The following is a 12,683-nucleotide window of genomic DNA, read 5'->3' on the forward strand; positions in this document are numbered from 1 at the left end:
AGCGACTGGGAGCAAGCGCCGGGAGATGCCCAGCCAGCGCTGGTTTGCTGCTCCCCCGGCACTGGGCGCTTCTTGGCTCCCCGCTCCGCTCCCCAGCTGGTCCCCAGGGTCCAGCTCTTTGCTGCCCAGCCTTGAACCCGCTGCCCGGCCCCGTGCACCACCAGGGCTGACTCAGCTCGCTGGAGCCACTCTCCCTGCGGGTTTCCCAACGTCCCGGGGTGGAGCGCCCTGACAGACGCCTGCTCGTCAGTGACTGCCAGCCCGTGGATGTCTTTCCTCTGTGCTGGCCGCCTCAAGTCACTGAGCTCATTAAGGCAGAACTGCTGACGGCGGGCAAAGCGCGGAGCGAGGGATGAGAAATGCGACTGACCTGGAGATGGGGGAGCCGTGCCTTTAATGTCCGATTTCATCATTAGCAAATAGTTCTTTTTTCGTCATCAAATAGGAGGAATAATTAAAGGATGGAGCCGGGCTGGATGTGTTTGTTCATTAAAAGGATTTAAAAAACGGCCCGGCAGAAGCTCCTTTTTGGTACCACCGCCAGCACACTGGCTGATCAGAGCCACCCGTTAGGGGTGGGAGCCCTGATTCTATGGGACCGGCACACGCGGGCACTGATTTCAGCTCTCCCTGCTCCCCGAGGCTGTGATTTCTCCACCCTCAAGGCCAGGAACCCAGCTCCCGAGCTGAAGCCCAAATCCCACTTAGGGAGAGGCAAACCCTTCGACAGCCCCCAACATCCATCCCCCTGGCTGAAGCGTTTTCCCAGTCAAAGCCTTTCTGTTATTCCTCCCCCCCTCCTTCAGCACAAGCTGTTTGCCCAAATGCTGCTGCAAGGGGCTTCCCGTGCTGCTCACCACCCTGCCAGGCCTGCAGTTCAGTTTCCCAGCCCATGATTAAGAGAACTGCTCTAAAATCTCATCAGGGCAGCGGTGGCCAGTGGAGCAGGTGGCATTCCCACCCCCTGGACCTCGCACAGTGCTCGGGGTCCCCAAAACAACAACAAAAAAAACAATTCTCTTCGATGAAAAAGCTTGAAAATACCCGCCCCGGGGCCCTGCTTGCCCACATCCCACGCACTGGGTGCCTGGGTGCTTTCCCACTGCCTTTAATCCTGTCCTTGCTGCGTGCTGGAGCCCCGTTAGAGGCATCGTGGCTACAGCCAGCAGCACAAGTGCGATGCAGCAGCGCAGGGGGAGTCGTGGGGCAGGGCCAGAGGCAGGGGCTCGGAGCGAACCTACAGTAAAGCACCTTTATTTTTAATATTTTACAGCTTGCACCTTTCTTTTGCTTTCTCCTCCAAGCCTTGCTGGAGCGCTGCCTGGTTTTACGCTGCCTCAAAAGCGAAACGCTTTCTTATTTCTATAAAGGCAAAGGAGCTTGCAACGGGCCTTAGGGGCAATAAATCGGGAGCTGTAGCTCTCCCTATCACCACTGCCAGAAAAATAAATAAAATAAAAATCTGGGGGTGGGGATTTAGCCTTTTTTTTTTCCCTCTTAGAAAGCAGGAAGGGGGCAACCACCCCTGGTTGTTGCATCTCCACCTAGGAGGGGGCGCAGCCCTGAAGTGCTTTCACCTCAAAACCCCTCGAGCGTCTTTCCAGAAAGTTTACAGAAAGGTGGAAATTCTGTAAAAGACGTGAATTTTGTCACCCGCAAACTGCGCTGTTTGCTGCAGGGGGTTTTGCTTGCCACGTTGAAGGAGCGCTTCTTGCATCGCGTGAGGAGTCGGGAAGGGTCGCGGAGTCCTGGGGAGCTCCTGCCGGGGGAAAACTGGGATGGGAGGCGGGGAGGAGCCTGGTGCAGGAACACCTTGAGCAGCATCCCGGCAGCGCCCCAGCAGAAACTGGGCCACAACAGGGGAAAGCGGCGGGGATTCGGTAGGAAAGGGAGCCTTCGGTGCCATAATACACACGGTGAGACTCCCTGGAATGTAGGCAGCAAGCTTCTTGCTCTGAATCTCTGCAGTGGTGCCCAAGAGCCCAGAACTTCTGTGGCGAGGCTCCACCGTGATCTTCCCAAAGGCACGATCGGAGCGTCCTGCCTGAAAAACAAGCCGTGAGGACACGCGCCTGGGGAGATAAATCACTTCTCCGTCGGAAAAACTCTGGGGAATCTTCCGCAGCGGCCAGACGCTGCCACTCGCAGGGTGTTTGTGCTCTGCAGTCGTAACCCCGTGGCTGGTTCAAAAACACATCCAGGCAATTGTGGCAAGAGACAAAGCAGAGGAGAGGAACTCGGCTCTAGACCTGGTTGGGAACGCTGGTACCAATGCAGAGGGTGGGATGAAGGCTTCCCGACCTCATAGGGCAGCCCAGGGACAGAGCATCCACTGTGGCAACCCGCAGGGAGCGATAAAACCATCTCAGCAGTGGCGGCAAATTAATTGAGGCTGGCAGGGGCCTTTGCACCCACTGCTGGCTCAAAATTAATTAACAAACAACCACCCAGGTTTGACCCAGCATGAACAGGCACCACAATGAGTTCTGGTCGTCTTGGGGAACCTCTTAGCCACAAAGCCAGATGTGGAGCAATCACAGAGGTCACAGCCTTTCGGGCATCTAAGGATAGTTCCCAAAATGTCTTTCAAATAAACTGTCTGGGAGAGGGAGGTCGATATTAATGTCCTAGCGGTTTGTTTCATGAACCTGAGCCACTTGTACCTGTTTTGAGGCAATTCTCCCCCTCCCAACTCCCTGGCTCCTCTTAGTTTAAGGAAAACACTTCCCAAAAATCTTTGCTGACATCCCAGGCTGACCAATTCCCACCCACCCTGCTGGGGGTTTTACAGCCTGGAGTGCGTTGCCTTTGTGCAGCACTGCAAACAATTCAGCACCTGCCTCAGCTGAAGCTTTCCCAAACCTTTTTCAGTTCTTGCCCCTCTCTAGCTCTTCTGGGGTTGCTGCTGTTTGTCGTCAGTCCCTCCCAGGCTATTCTGCTGGCCAGAAGTGCTATCACGCTGCTTCCACCTTCTCAGACCAGGCTTCCCCATCAAGTCAGTCCTCTCGTGCTTCCGGCCCTTGATGCGATGACTTCATTTTCCAAAATTCATCTCTGGACCTTTGCAAAATCCTCCAGAACGGTTGGAGTTGTTTATTGCAATTTGACTTGTATCGATAAGGAGACAGTTTATGATCTCCTTTCAAAATCCTGCTTTTTTGCAGTTGTACAAACATCAGGCAAGAAATGGTCACCGCGTTCTGCTCCAGGTAAGCTTAAGGAGCTGCTGATACAATTCCACTGCTGGAGAAATATTTTGCTTGTATATACCATACCAGTTCCTGCAATGGCAGAGGATGTTTTCAAAGACCTGTGCCACCATACATGGAGTATAAACCAGGATTTGCAACAGCAAAAGCCTGAGCTCTGTTGAAGTTACCTTGTTAGTGTGGGAAGACAGCGCACGAGGCGTTTGTCACATCCTCCTTTGGTTCAGTGAAGCAACAGCTGCGAAGCAAAAGCCGAGGGGCTGCCTGGAACGCTGAGGCTGTGCTGAAGAGGAAAAGGTATTTCTCCATTTCTACCTTTCCAAAGGCAGCAAAGCAGCTTGGCATTCCTCCCTCCCAAGCCTCTGAACCATCCCATTACTAGTTCCTGTCCCGAGTTTAACCAGTCTTACACAATCTTACCCAAATAACAAAGTCAAAACGTGTTAGGGTTTCAGTCTTGCACCTCAACTCTCCCTATCATAAAAAGTTGCTTTCATGTTACCTATATACTGTTGCTTTCAGAAACTACACTGACTTGAAAGGTCCTTCACTTGAAAGGGGATTTTAGTATTGTTCAAGCTACTGTGCTTACCAATACCAGAGTACAATCTGCACACCCACCCGTCAGCTATGCTACAGCTGCTTGTTTGGAGAGAAGACTGTTAGGTTTGACTTTACAGCGCTTTTAAAACAAAGGGAGTTTTTCTCTTTTATGTGGTGCAAGGGATATACCGCACGCTGGTTGGAAGCTTAATATTGCCATATTAAAGAGAAACCAACTACACACATTAATCCCCCTCCTGTACCTTCATAAAGCAAGACAGATTTACCCAGCTGACAAGAGATGAACCCAAACTCCTTGAGGTAACTTGCTATTCAGTGTTCCTCCCCAGAATCACATCCAACTGCCAGGAGGGAAATAAGCACCCATAGAGGCGAGAAGAGCCTTCAACCATCTGCTAATCGTCAAATCACAATACGTGCTCAACACTAACCAAAGGCATCAAATAGGTTGCCGAATTATCCAGCCTCTAAAATAATTATTATTTATGGGGCACTGCATGACGGGACTGCGTTAGGATTGCAGAAATTCAAGTTCAAACAGAGACGAGGAAGACAGGGAAAGCTTTATTAGATTCCAGCTTAACCACGTGTCAGCTGGGTTACAGGACAGCAGAGGTAATGGTGAAGGTAGGTTACCAGCACGCACAACTCAGTGAGAAAAGGCAAGGCTGTACTCAAAACAGGTACTTGGCTTCAAGTCAGGGCATGCACACCAAAACGCAAGCTTTTACTAGCGAAAGAGCAAGTGGCCAGCTCAAGAAGTGCGCAGGGTCTATTTTCCATGCATTCTTCAAAGCTGAAAATTTTACCAGATAGAAAACAAATCTGATGTGAGTAGCATCCCTCTGCGAGGTAACATCACCATCAGTATGCTCCAACTGGCATGCTTGCTTTGAATACAGCCTTGGCGAGAATAAAGTCAGGAAAGAGCCCGTGATATGCAGCATGCCTTGGAGAGGGGTAACACCAAGTGCCAGGGGAGGTGACTGCAGCTGGCACAGCTCCCCTCACCCAGGTGAGGAAGGGGTGGAAGGATTCACTGTCCTTGCAATCCACGAGTCTCTAAGGCTCACATCCCACAATGGGAAACCTGCTCTGCATGTACAATCAGTAAACACAGCGCCAGTCTGCTGCTTTGTTCACTACAAGTCCTTTGTTTCCTGTGTCTCCTTGTCCAGACTACGGGCCAGAAAGAGCAGCAGCTCTGAGCCCTGAAAGAAGGAGCTCTGAAAGAAAAGATGGGAAAGAATTTGGCATTTAAGCTACTGCATGGTTAAAATACTAGTCAAACCCATCTTACCCATTTGTTTGATTTATTTAACTTCAAAGAGGTGCACACTAAAGCATTAAGATTTACTGGTACGTATTCCTCTCTGTACAAGTTCTTTCAACCAGCTCAAATAGACAAGGCTTTACAGACAGAAGCAGTGAAATAAAAGATAAAACGAATCTAAATTCCAAATCACTCCAGGAAGAAAAACTGTAGAAAATATTAATAATAATTAAAAAAAGCAAACAAAACAAAAAACCAATAAACTGCAGCACTCCTCAGGGAAGGGACAGGCTGCACAAGGAGGAACACAAAGGGATGGAAGGCAAGCTAGTGTAGTCTCTGCCCAACGCTTCTCTGTGCTGGCGGCTCAGGGGATGGAGTTCAAAAGATCCTTGAGGAAGTTGTCAGGGTCACTGATTTCTGATAAGAGCCCTTTAAACAAAAGACAATACAGAATAATTAGCTCCACAAAGCAGTTTCTCCTGCCGACATTATGGATTTGTGCTAGGGTGTATGTATAGCAAGTTAATAATGACAGCTGCAGTGTTATTTTAAGTATGGAGCAGATGAAGATAAACCCTTGCCGAATGCATGTACAGCGGGGACCGAGGTGTATACGTTAAATCCATACGGTACTTGCTCTTGTGGAACAGAACTACTATAGAGACCCTGCTAGCTCCATACACTGGACAATGAGAGACTGACCCAAGGCACTGGAACTCTTAAGAGAAGAGCAGACTCTCTGCAAGTGAATTTTCAACAGCTCCTGGGGATGATAAAATCCCTACAGCAGAAACTCTCGCTGCACTGAACGGCTGCCTCATCTGTTTACCGGCCTCTAAATCACATATACCCCACAACACCTTTAAGCTGTGATGTAAGTAGTTATGTTTAACAGAGCAGGGGGAGGACCTGCGGGATCAGGTGAGAGAAATTTTCCTGTCTGGGGATGCTCAAGTGTGCCTCTCAACTGTTTGTGAAATAGCTGAGGCAGTGGCTGGAGTGCCAAGGTCTCCTCCTCTCTCTGCCTCATGCAAACAAACTGCCGCCGCCGTGTCAGGAATGCTGCTGTCTCAAGTCACGAGTTGCATTAAGGCAGCCTATAAAAGGGAAAGCAAAGCACACGCTTACCGGCCACATCCAAAAACTCGGAAAATGTTTCAACTGGCATGAACTCCTCCTGGAAGGTCTTTAGGGCCTTGTCTGCAGCTTCGTGTATTGGCATGTCATTGTGTCGTATGAATTCAGCAAGAGAGTAGGACCAGCCTCCCTCTGTGTTACTGGTAGGCACCTTCTGTAAGGGGGGAAATGGGACCAGTTAGTGCAGATCAGCCCAAAGAAGAACTCCAAACTCTGCTGCCTTCTCCTGTCGCGCTTGGACTCAAGTCCCCTGCCTCTTGTAAATAAGCCACATAAAAGAGTTACCCCACAAATGACTTTTTAATCTTTTTGTACAGATTGCAGAAAAGGCTGCAGGCATTTTCTCACCCTAATTATTTATCCTCTTTGGAAGCTACAAGCTTCTGTTTGGTAGTGGCGATGCCCCCATCTCTTTCCTTACCCAAGTGTTTCCCCAGTGCAGTCCTGAACATCCTTGGTTGGAAAATAAGCAAATACACATACAGGAGGAGTGCTGCAAACTGGAAAAGTTTCTCAGTTCTTCAGACACCAAATTGCTAGAGCGCAATAAGCACAGACAGCTTCTTGCAGCCTTTCTGTTCACACAGGCAGGCCAAGTTTTAAGTTTACAAGGATCCTGGATAAAGGGGTGTCACTCCCTGCCTTCTAATTCAAATGCATGAAGTTCCTCAGGTTAGAAAGCAGTTACAGCTGAACCTTCATGTTTTTCTTACCTTGAACATGTTGTAGATGAGATCTACAAGGGCCCAGAAGAGAAGGCCAGAGCGGTACGTTGCATATTCCTTCACTGCCTTATCTGCCATTCTAGGAAGATAATGAAATCAATCTTTGAGTTAATCACTTTACTACGCTTTGGTGACCGATTTGATGAATAGCACGAAAGCTGAAACGGCCAAAACGCCTATCGATAATACGCATGGGGAATGGCTCTCGGTAAGCTGTTATGTGGTCTTGGACATGAAACAAACATTGGGCATCCCTGATTCCTGCGGCTGGGAAATTGCTTTACAAGCTGTACCTACTGTAACCAAACCAGGTGAGCCAATAAAAACGTATTTCACAGGAAGAAAACAAGCAAAGAAGCAAAAGGACTGCTAAGACTACATAGGAATTCAACAGCAAAGCTCTTTTTCCAACAAAGATGGAAAAATAATGTACATTTGTATGCTCCCTGGTTGCAGCATAGCAGATTCCCCAAAAAAATAACTAAATCCAGGTCTTGAACATAGTCTGTAGTAATGACAGAGAACATATTTTTGTTTCTATCTCATGGAATTGTTTCTGAAAGACTCTGAGGGAACTATCTCACCCTGGCCCAAAAAAAGGAGCCTTGACGAAATGGAGGAATTTTTATTTAATACCTGCTTGTAATCAACAAGATTTCTATGGCCATGAAAGGACTTCTGCTTTTGGACTTTCAGCATCCGTCTGCAAAAATGCTATAAAAGGTGTAGAGTTGTCCTGGGATAACAGCTCCCAAAGTTTACAGGATTAATCACCAACAGGTTGAGGCAAGGCTGAACCTCCCTGCCAGCAACTCTAATGGGTTTGGAATTTTCTTGCATGCGTTTCTCAGGTACAGCTGCCTCTGTCACAAGATACTTCCTGCTCGCCACTTGAAAGCTTTGAAAAAAAGCTTTTTTAAATGTATCTAGAACCAGTCCAGCTGCCACCGACAAAAGTCAGCAGGACAAAAGGGTATCATCTGACCACCAGCTGCAATCTGACACAAGTTGGTTTGTGTTTTTTTGCGTGTGATATGAACATCTTGCTGCTCTTATTTTAAGAGGTTATGTCTGTGTGACTGCATGATCTTTCTTTCCCTTAAAGCAGACAGCTTGGTAGGTGGCAGTCTGCTCGGGCAGCTAGGCTTAATTATTTAAAGGAAAACCAATTAGTAAAGGTGACTAAATTTGCACGGGAAGAACAGCAACTTAGAGGGAGGCTAATTCTAGACTCCCACGTACTGCAACAGAGAATTTCTTTTTATGTGACTGGTTTTGATATAATTGGAGTCTGCTCCTTTAATTGAAAACTAAAAGGCCCTTGTGGGTTAAGTCTGGGTAGCTACCTTCTGGAACAGCTACTTCATAAATAGCTGCTGCGTTTTCATTAATGTAAGCTGGTTCAGGCTCATCAGCTATGCATGGATTTCCAGCAGAAAGTTAGATATTAACACTTTGGGAGCCTCATTTCTTTCATGAATATTTTACAAAGGTCTCAGTCAGGAGCACAGGAAAAAAATCAAAGAATATTCTCCCCTCAAACCCCACATGAAAGCTATGCTGCAAACTGTCTACTGGATTTTTCTAGCCAGAATTCTTGGTTCAGCAATAACAAGGAGGTAATTAGCCATTCGACTCATTTCTTTGGCACTTGTAAACTGTATTTACCAAAAAAAAGAAAAGGACAAACCCAGAACTCCCATCCACCCTGGTAACCTCGTCTTTGGGATTAAATTTGAAGAGATTCTAAAACACGGAAGCTGCTGTGTGTCTCTCCCTTTGGTCCTGCAGACAAACTGCAATAGCTGTAGCTGCTGGCAGAGACAGAAGATGGGTTAAGTTCTCTGAGGGACAGGGGAGGCAGTGCTGGATAATGAGCCAACAGCTACGGGAGCCTTCTGAGATGGGTTGCAGTAATTATTTACTTTCATCCTTATTCGGGGAGATATACACCTTGGGGTACAAACTGTCAGAAATTAAGAGTCTCACATTTTTGGCGAGATTCTCCCCACTTCTGCCTTATATTTAATAACACAGAAAGGATACTGAGCAGCTGAACAGAACACCTGAGAGGGCATAGGCAGTATTTGTTGCCTTCATTTAACACAGGGGAATGCACAGCATTGCCTGCATCTTCATTAATAAGACTTACACGCCCATTTTAGGAGCAGGAGGTGATCCTCAGCTGCTTTTAGATGCACTGATAGTTGCTATAGCAACTTCCCTCCATCTCTGCCAGCAAAGGTGGCAGTGAGTCCTTGCATCTCTTCAACCTTCAGTCTGCACCACTCCAATGTACTCTGAATAGTGGCATTCCCAGAGAACATCCTTGTATTACTTCTAACACGGAATGCTAATTTTAATCTTTTGTATGCAGACATATTACTCTGACGTTACAGGCACTAGCTTCCTCTCTGCCTCAGCCCACAGGGCCAAGGGATTGGCACTTATCTGCAGAGAACTTCACCATCCATCGCCCTCCTCCTGATTTTCCACAAGAATAAATAAAACGAGACCTTGGAAATAAGAATTGCCGTATTTCTACTTCTGAGAGGTATTATCAGTGGAAGGCTTTGTGCTCTCTTAGTCTGCAGGGATTAAAGAAAGCCCTTGAATAAACCTTGACATAATTCCTGAGAACTATTTCTGAGTATTCTCCCCTGAAATTCCAGAGATCAGAGGGCTAGCTGGAAGTTTCTTGTTGTAGCCATTTCAACGTTTTTGTTACATATTTGCCTAGAGATAAGTTTGGAAAGAAAAATCATTAACCAAGGATTTTCAAAAACACCAAACATCCACAGCAATCCCACACGGGAGCTTTGCTTCGCCAGGCTCTTCTGCAGGCCACATGAAAGGCTGCACTCCCTTGTTTCTGAGCAAGCAGCCCTCCAAGATAGTATCTCCTGTGCCTGTCACACCCCCTCTCCCAGAGCTCAGGCAGCAGTGGCGGAAATGGGAGACACAAACACAGAACAGGCTGAGCCTGAACAGCAGAAACTAACACAGAAAACGGTACTATAGCCCCTTTAAGGGCATGGAAGCTCTTCTGATGCCTCTAATAGCATTGATGCATGCTGTGTTTTATGTAACTACAATGTAATTACTTTATCAAACACATAATTAATGTCATCAGAATAAGAATGCCCTTTAAGATGACTTAGAATAATAATGATTTTATTCCTCATTATGACAGCTATTTAAAATCATCTTTTCAGAAACTAGAATTCCCTTTCCTTCTCTGGAAATACCTTCTTTGTCAGGCAGGCACAGCCATTTATTCTCGCACTTCTCAAGTGCATGACAGCTGCTATTGATTTCGTTCTTTTTTTTTTTTTATTTCTTGAGAGCAATGGCATTTGATTTCTATTTCTATTTTAGGAAGCTGTTGGACTGATCATAAAGAGAACAGAAACAGCCTTTTCAGTCAGGCAAGCACAGAGCATGCTAACAGCTCTGAAAGAGCACACAAGAGCAGCTCTGCTTACAGCAATTTACTGGAGGTGGGGAAGAATCAGCATCTTACTCTTCATCTTAACTTTTAGCTACACACCCAGGAAAAGCACTGCTTTCACTGATCAACTGACAGATCTACTCCAAAAATCATCTAAACTGAATGCTCCTCCCATAACTCTGCAAGACTGAGCACAAAACTGCTCAGAAAGTGTTAATATCTGCCATTCTAAAATACGCTCACTCCTTTCCTCAGCTCCCCATAGCTTCCTGTGTGAGGCTCTGACTACTGTGGCAGTAACACGAGCAAGCTGGCAGCTGCGGAGCAGCAGTGGGTGGTGGCTGACCTGCTGGCTCCCCCTGGTGACACCACTCTCGTGTGGGAGGTAACGAGGAGTCGCTTGAGGATCTCCACTCGCATGGCTTTCCACTTCTCCGGGGGCAAGATGTGCAGCGCCAGCACGGTGTAGTAATGCGGCCCATCCACCTCGTAGGCACTCTCCACCCACTTCTCCTTGGGATGCTCCATGAAGCTCTGGAGGTTTTTCTCCTCCCTCGAGGTCGCTCGAGTTCTGAAACACAAGAACTTTATCAGTTTTCTTGGCTCTTGTATGTTACTTGCAACTTCCCAGGAGCTTTGGGGTACTGCATTTATGCAGCTCTACACAGGAAAAAACACCGCTAGCTTTGCACTGCCAGATTTTTCCCAAATTCATCCACTGATTGAGAGTTTGCTCACAACAAGGCATGCAAGCCTAGCACACTCACTTTTCCATGGAGCTGCCTATTGTACGAGAGAGGCTTGTAGGCCAGCTGGCATTGCCCCACTAGAGGGCAATACTGTTGTAAAGTTATTTTTCCTTTTCTTAGGGGAAAAAAGAGTCAGGCCAGCCATTCCATGTGTTCAGGTTGTACCACTGCCTGGCTGATCCTAAGCATGTGAGCGCAGCTCCTGCAGCCAGGCTTGAGGATCAATTTATGGAATTCCATCTACTGCAAAAGCAATCAAGGAGATACAGGCCAATTTCAAAAACAAAGAAAATAACGTATTTACTGTAAGCTTTTAAATATCTGTATCTGTATTTATTTCCTCTCTCCTGCTTCACCTTCCTCAGGAGTCAGGACGACCCAGAGCTGACTGTCAACTCTTGCACAGATGTATAGCCGTTTATCACAGCCTATTGCTCTACTTCATCAGGAAGAGTCTGCCAGCCAGGTAGGTCCCTCGATTTTTAAGTTACACGTGCCCTCCGTATCAGGAGGTATAAATCAGTATCACTAACAGATAAAGCTGTGTCTGGGTGCTAGCATTTTGTGAAATTTTCATTTGCTACATTATGCAGCTGGTAGCCAACCAGTAGTTCTTATTTTCTACATTTAGTATCAAACACATCTTTAGAAAAAATAAAAAAAGTGATGTTTGGAAACTACATAATGCATTTTTATACAACAGCCACACAGCGGGTTCTCTGGTGCCACTAAGCAGACTTACAAGATGAAAAGAATAGTTTCATTTATTTGTCTCTCAGGGGACTCAGAAAACAATAGGAGAGGAATCTGGCTATAGATATTAAAAACAATAGCCAAACTGTATTAGAGCCAAAATGTTGATTAGTTCCAGGCGGCAAAGAGAGCTGAGATTTTGTTGCACTCCATTTGGAATGACCTTGGTTTAAGAGGCATGTATTTTAACATTTATACCCTCAATGTAATTAATATTACTTCCCAGTATCTAACTACAAAAATAAAAGGCATTACATTTGTGCATGAGATGCTGTATTATCAGAACCAGCTCATGTATTCAACAGCATTTAGGTGTCTATAATTTGTACACTTAGATACTTACACTTTGTATAAATATTACTGAAACACTTCAGCAGAAGTGTTTGTGTGCTGCTGTCTACTGGTAAAAAGAAATTTAATCTTAAGATTGTCTTGACATTTTGACAAACCCGAATGCTACAAGAGAATTCCAGTACGTTAAAACTGGAACCCAAACCAATCAGGTTATGTTCATGTCAGACAAAAATGATACCAAGGTTATTTTCAGCTGACAACAATTTCTTCTTCATATTGTTTCTTCACTGTTTGCTCCAGAAAAAGTTAAGCTGGCAGTGTTTCTTTAATCTAATAACACTGTTGCTCACCGCATAGGTAATAATTATATCTAGAATGGAAAGAGAAGCTAAGTCCCAGTTGCTTTTACTCAGTTGATTCCCTGTTATCCAGCATGCTCACAAGCTGCAATGCTTTACTCTGAATAATGTAAGCCTGTTACAGTCTGCTTAATATGTGCAATTTGCTTCCCTCTGAAACTTGTGT

General features: G+C 46.2%; 1 protein-coding gene across 5 annotated transcripts in view; it reads right to left on the minus strand.

Moving 5' to 3' along the window:
• Positions 1-4,319: 4,319 nt before the first annotated feature.
• Positions 4,320-12,683, minus strand: part of UBR4 (ubiquitin protein ligase E3 component n-recognin 4) — a 78,353-nt gene continuing 69,989 nt past the window's right edge. For all 5 annotated transcript variants that reach the window (XM_066982009.1, XM_066982008.1, XM_066982007.1 and 2 more), the window contains 4 exons: positions 10,709-10,933; positions 6,900-6,990; positions 6,178-6,340; positions 4,320-5,478 (listed from right to left, as the gene is read on the minus strand). In XM_066982009.1, the coding sequence (XP_066838110.1) occupies positions 5,414-5,478; positions 6,178-6,340; positions 6,900-6,990; positions 10,709-10,933 (544 nt within the window). In that variant the 3' untranslated portion in view covers positions 4,320-5,413. The remainder of the gene's footprint in view (positions 5,479-6,177; positions 6,341-6,899; positions 6,991-10,708; positions 10,934-12,683) is intronic.

Source organism: Anser cygnoides, chromosome 23 (genome assembly GCF_040182565.1).
Source record: "Anser cygnoides isolate HZ-2024a breed goose chromosome 23, Taihu_goose_T2T_genome, whole genome shotgun sequence".
Taxonomy (NCBI): Eukaryota; Metazoa; Chordata; class Aves; order Anseriformes; family Anatidae; genus Anser; species Anser cygnoides.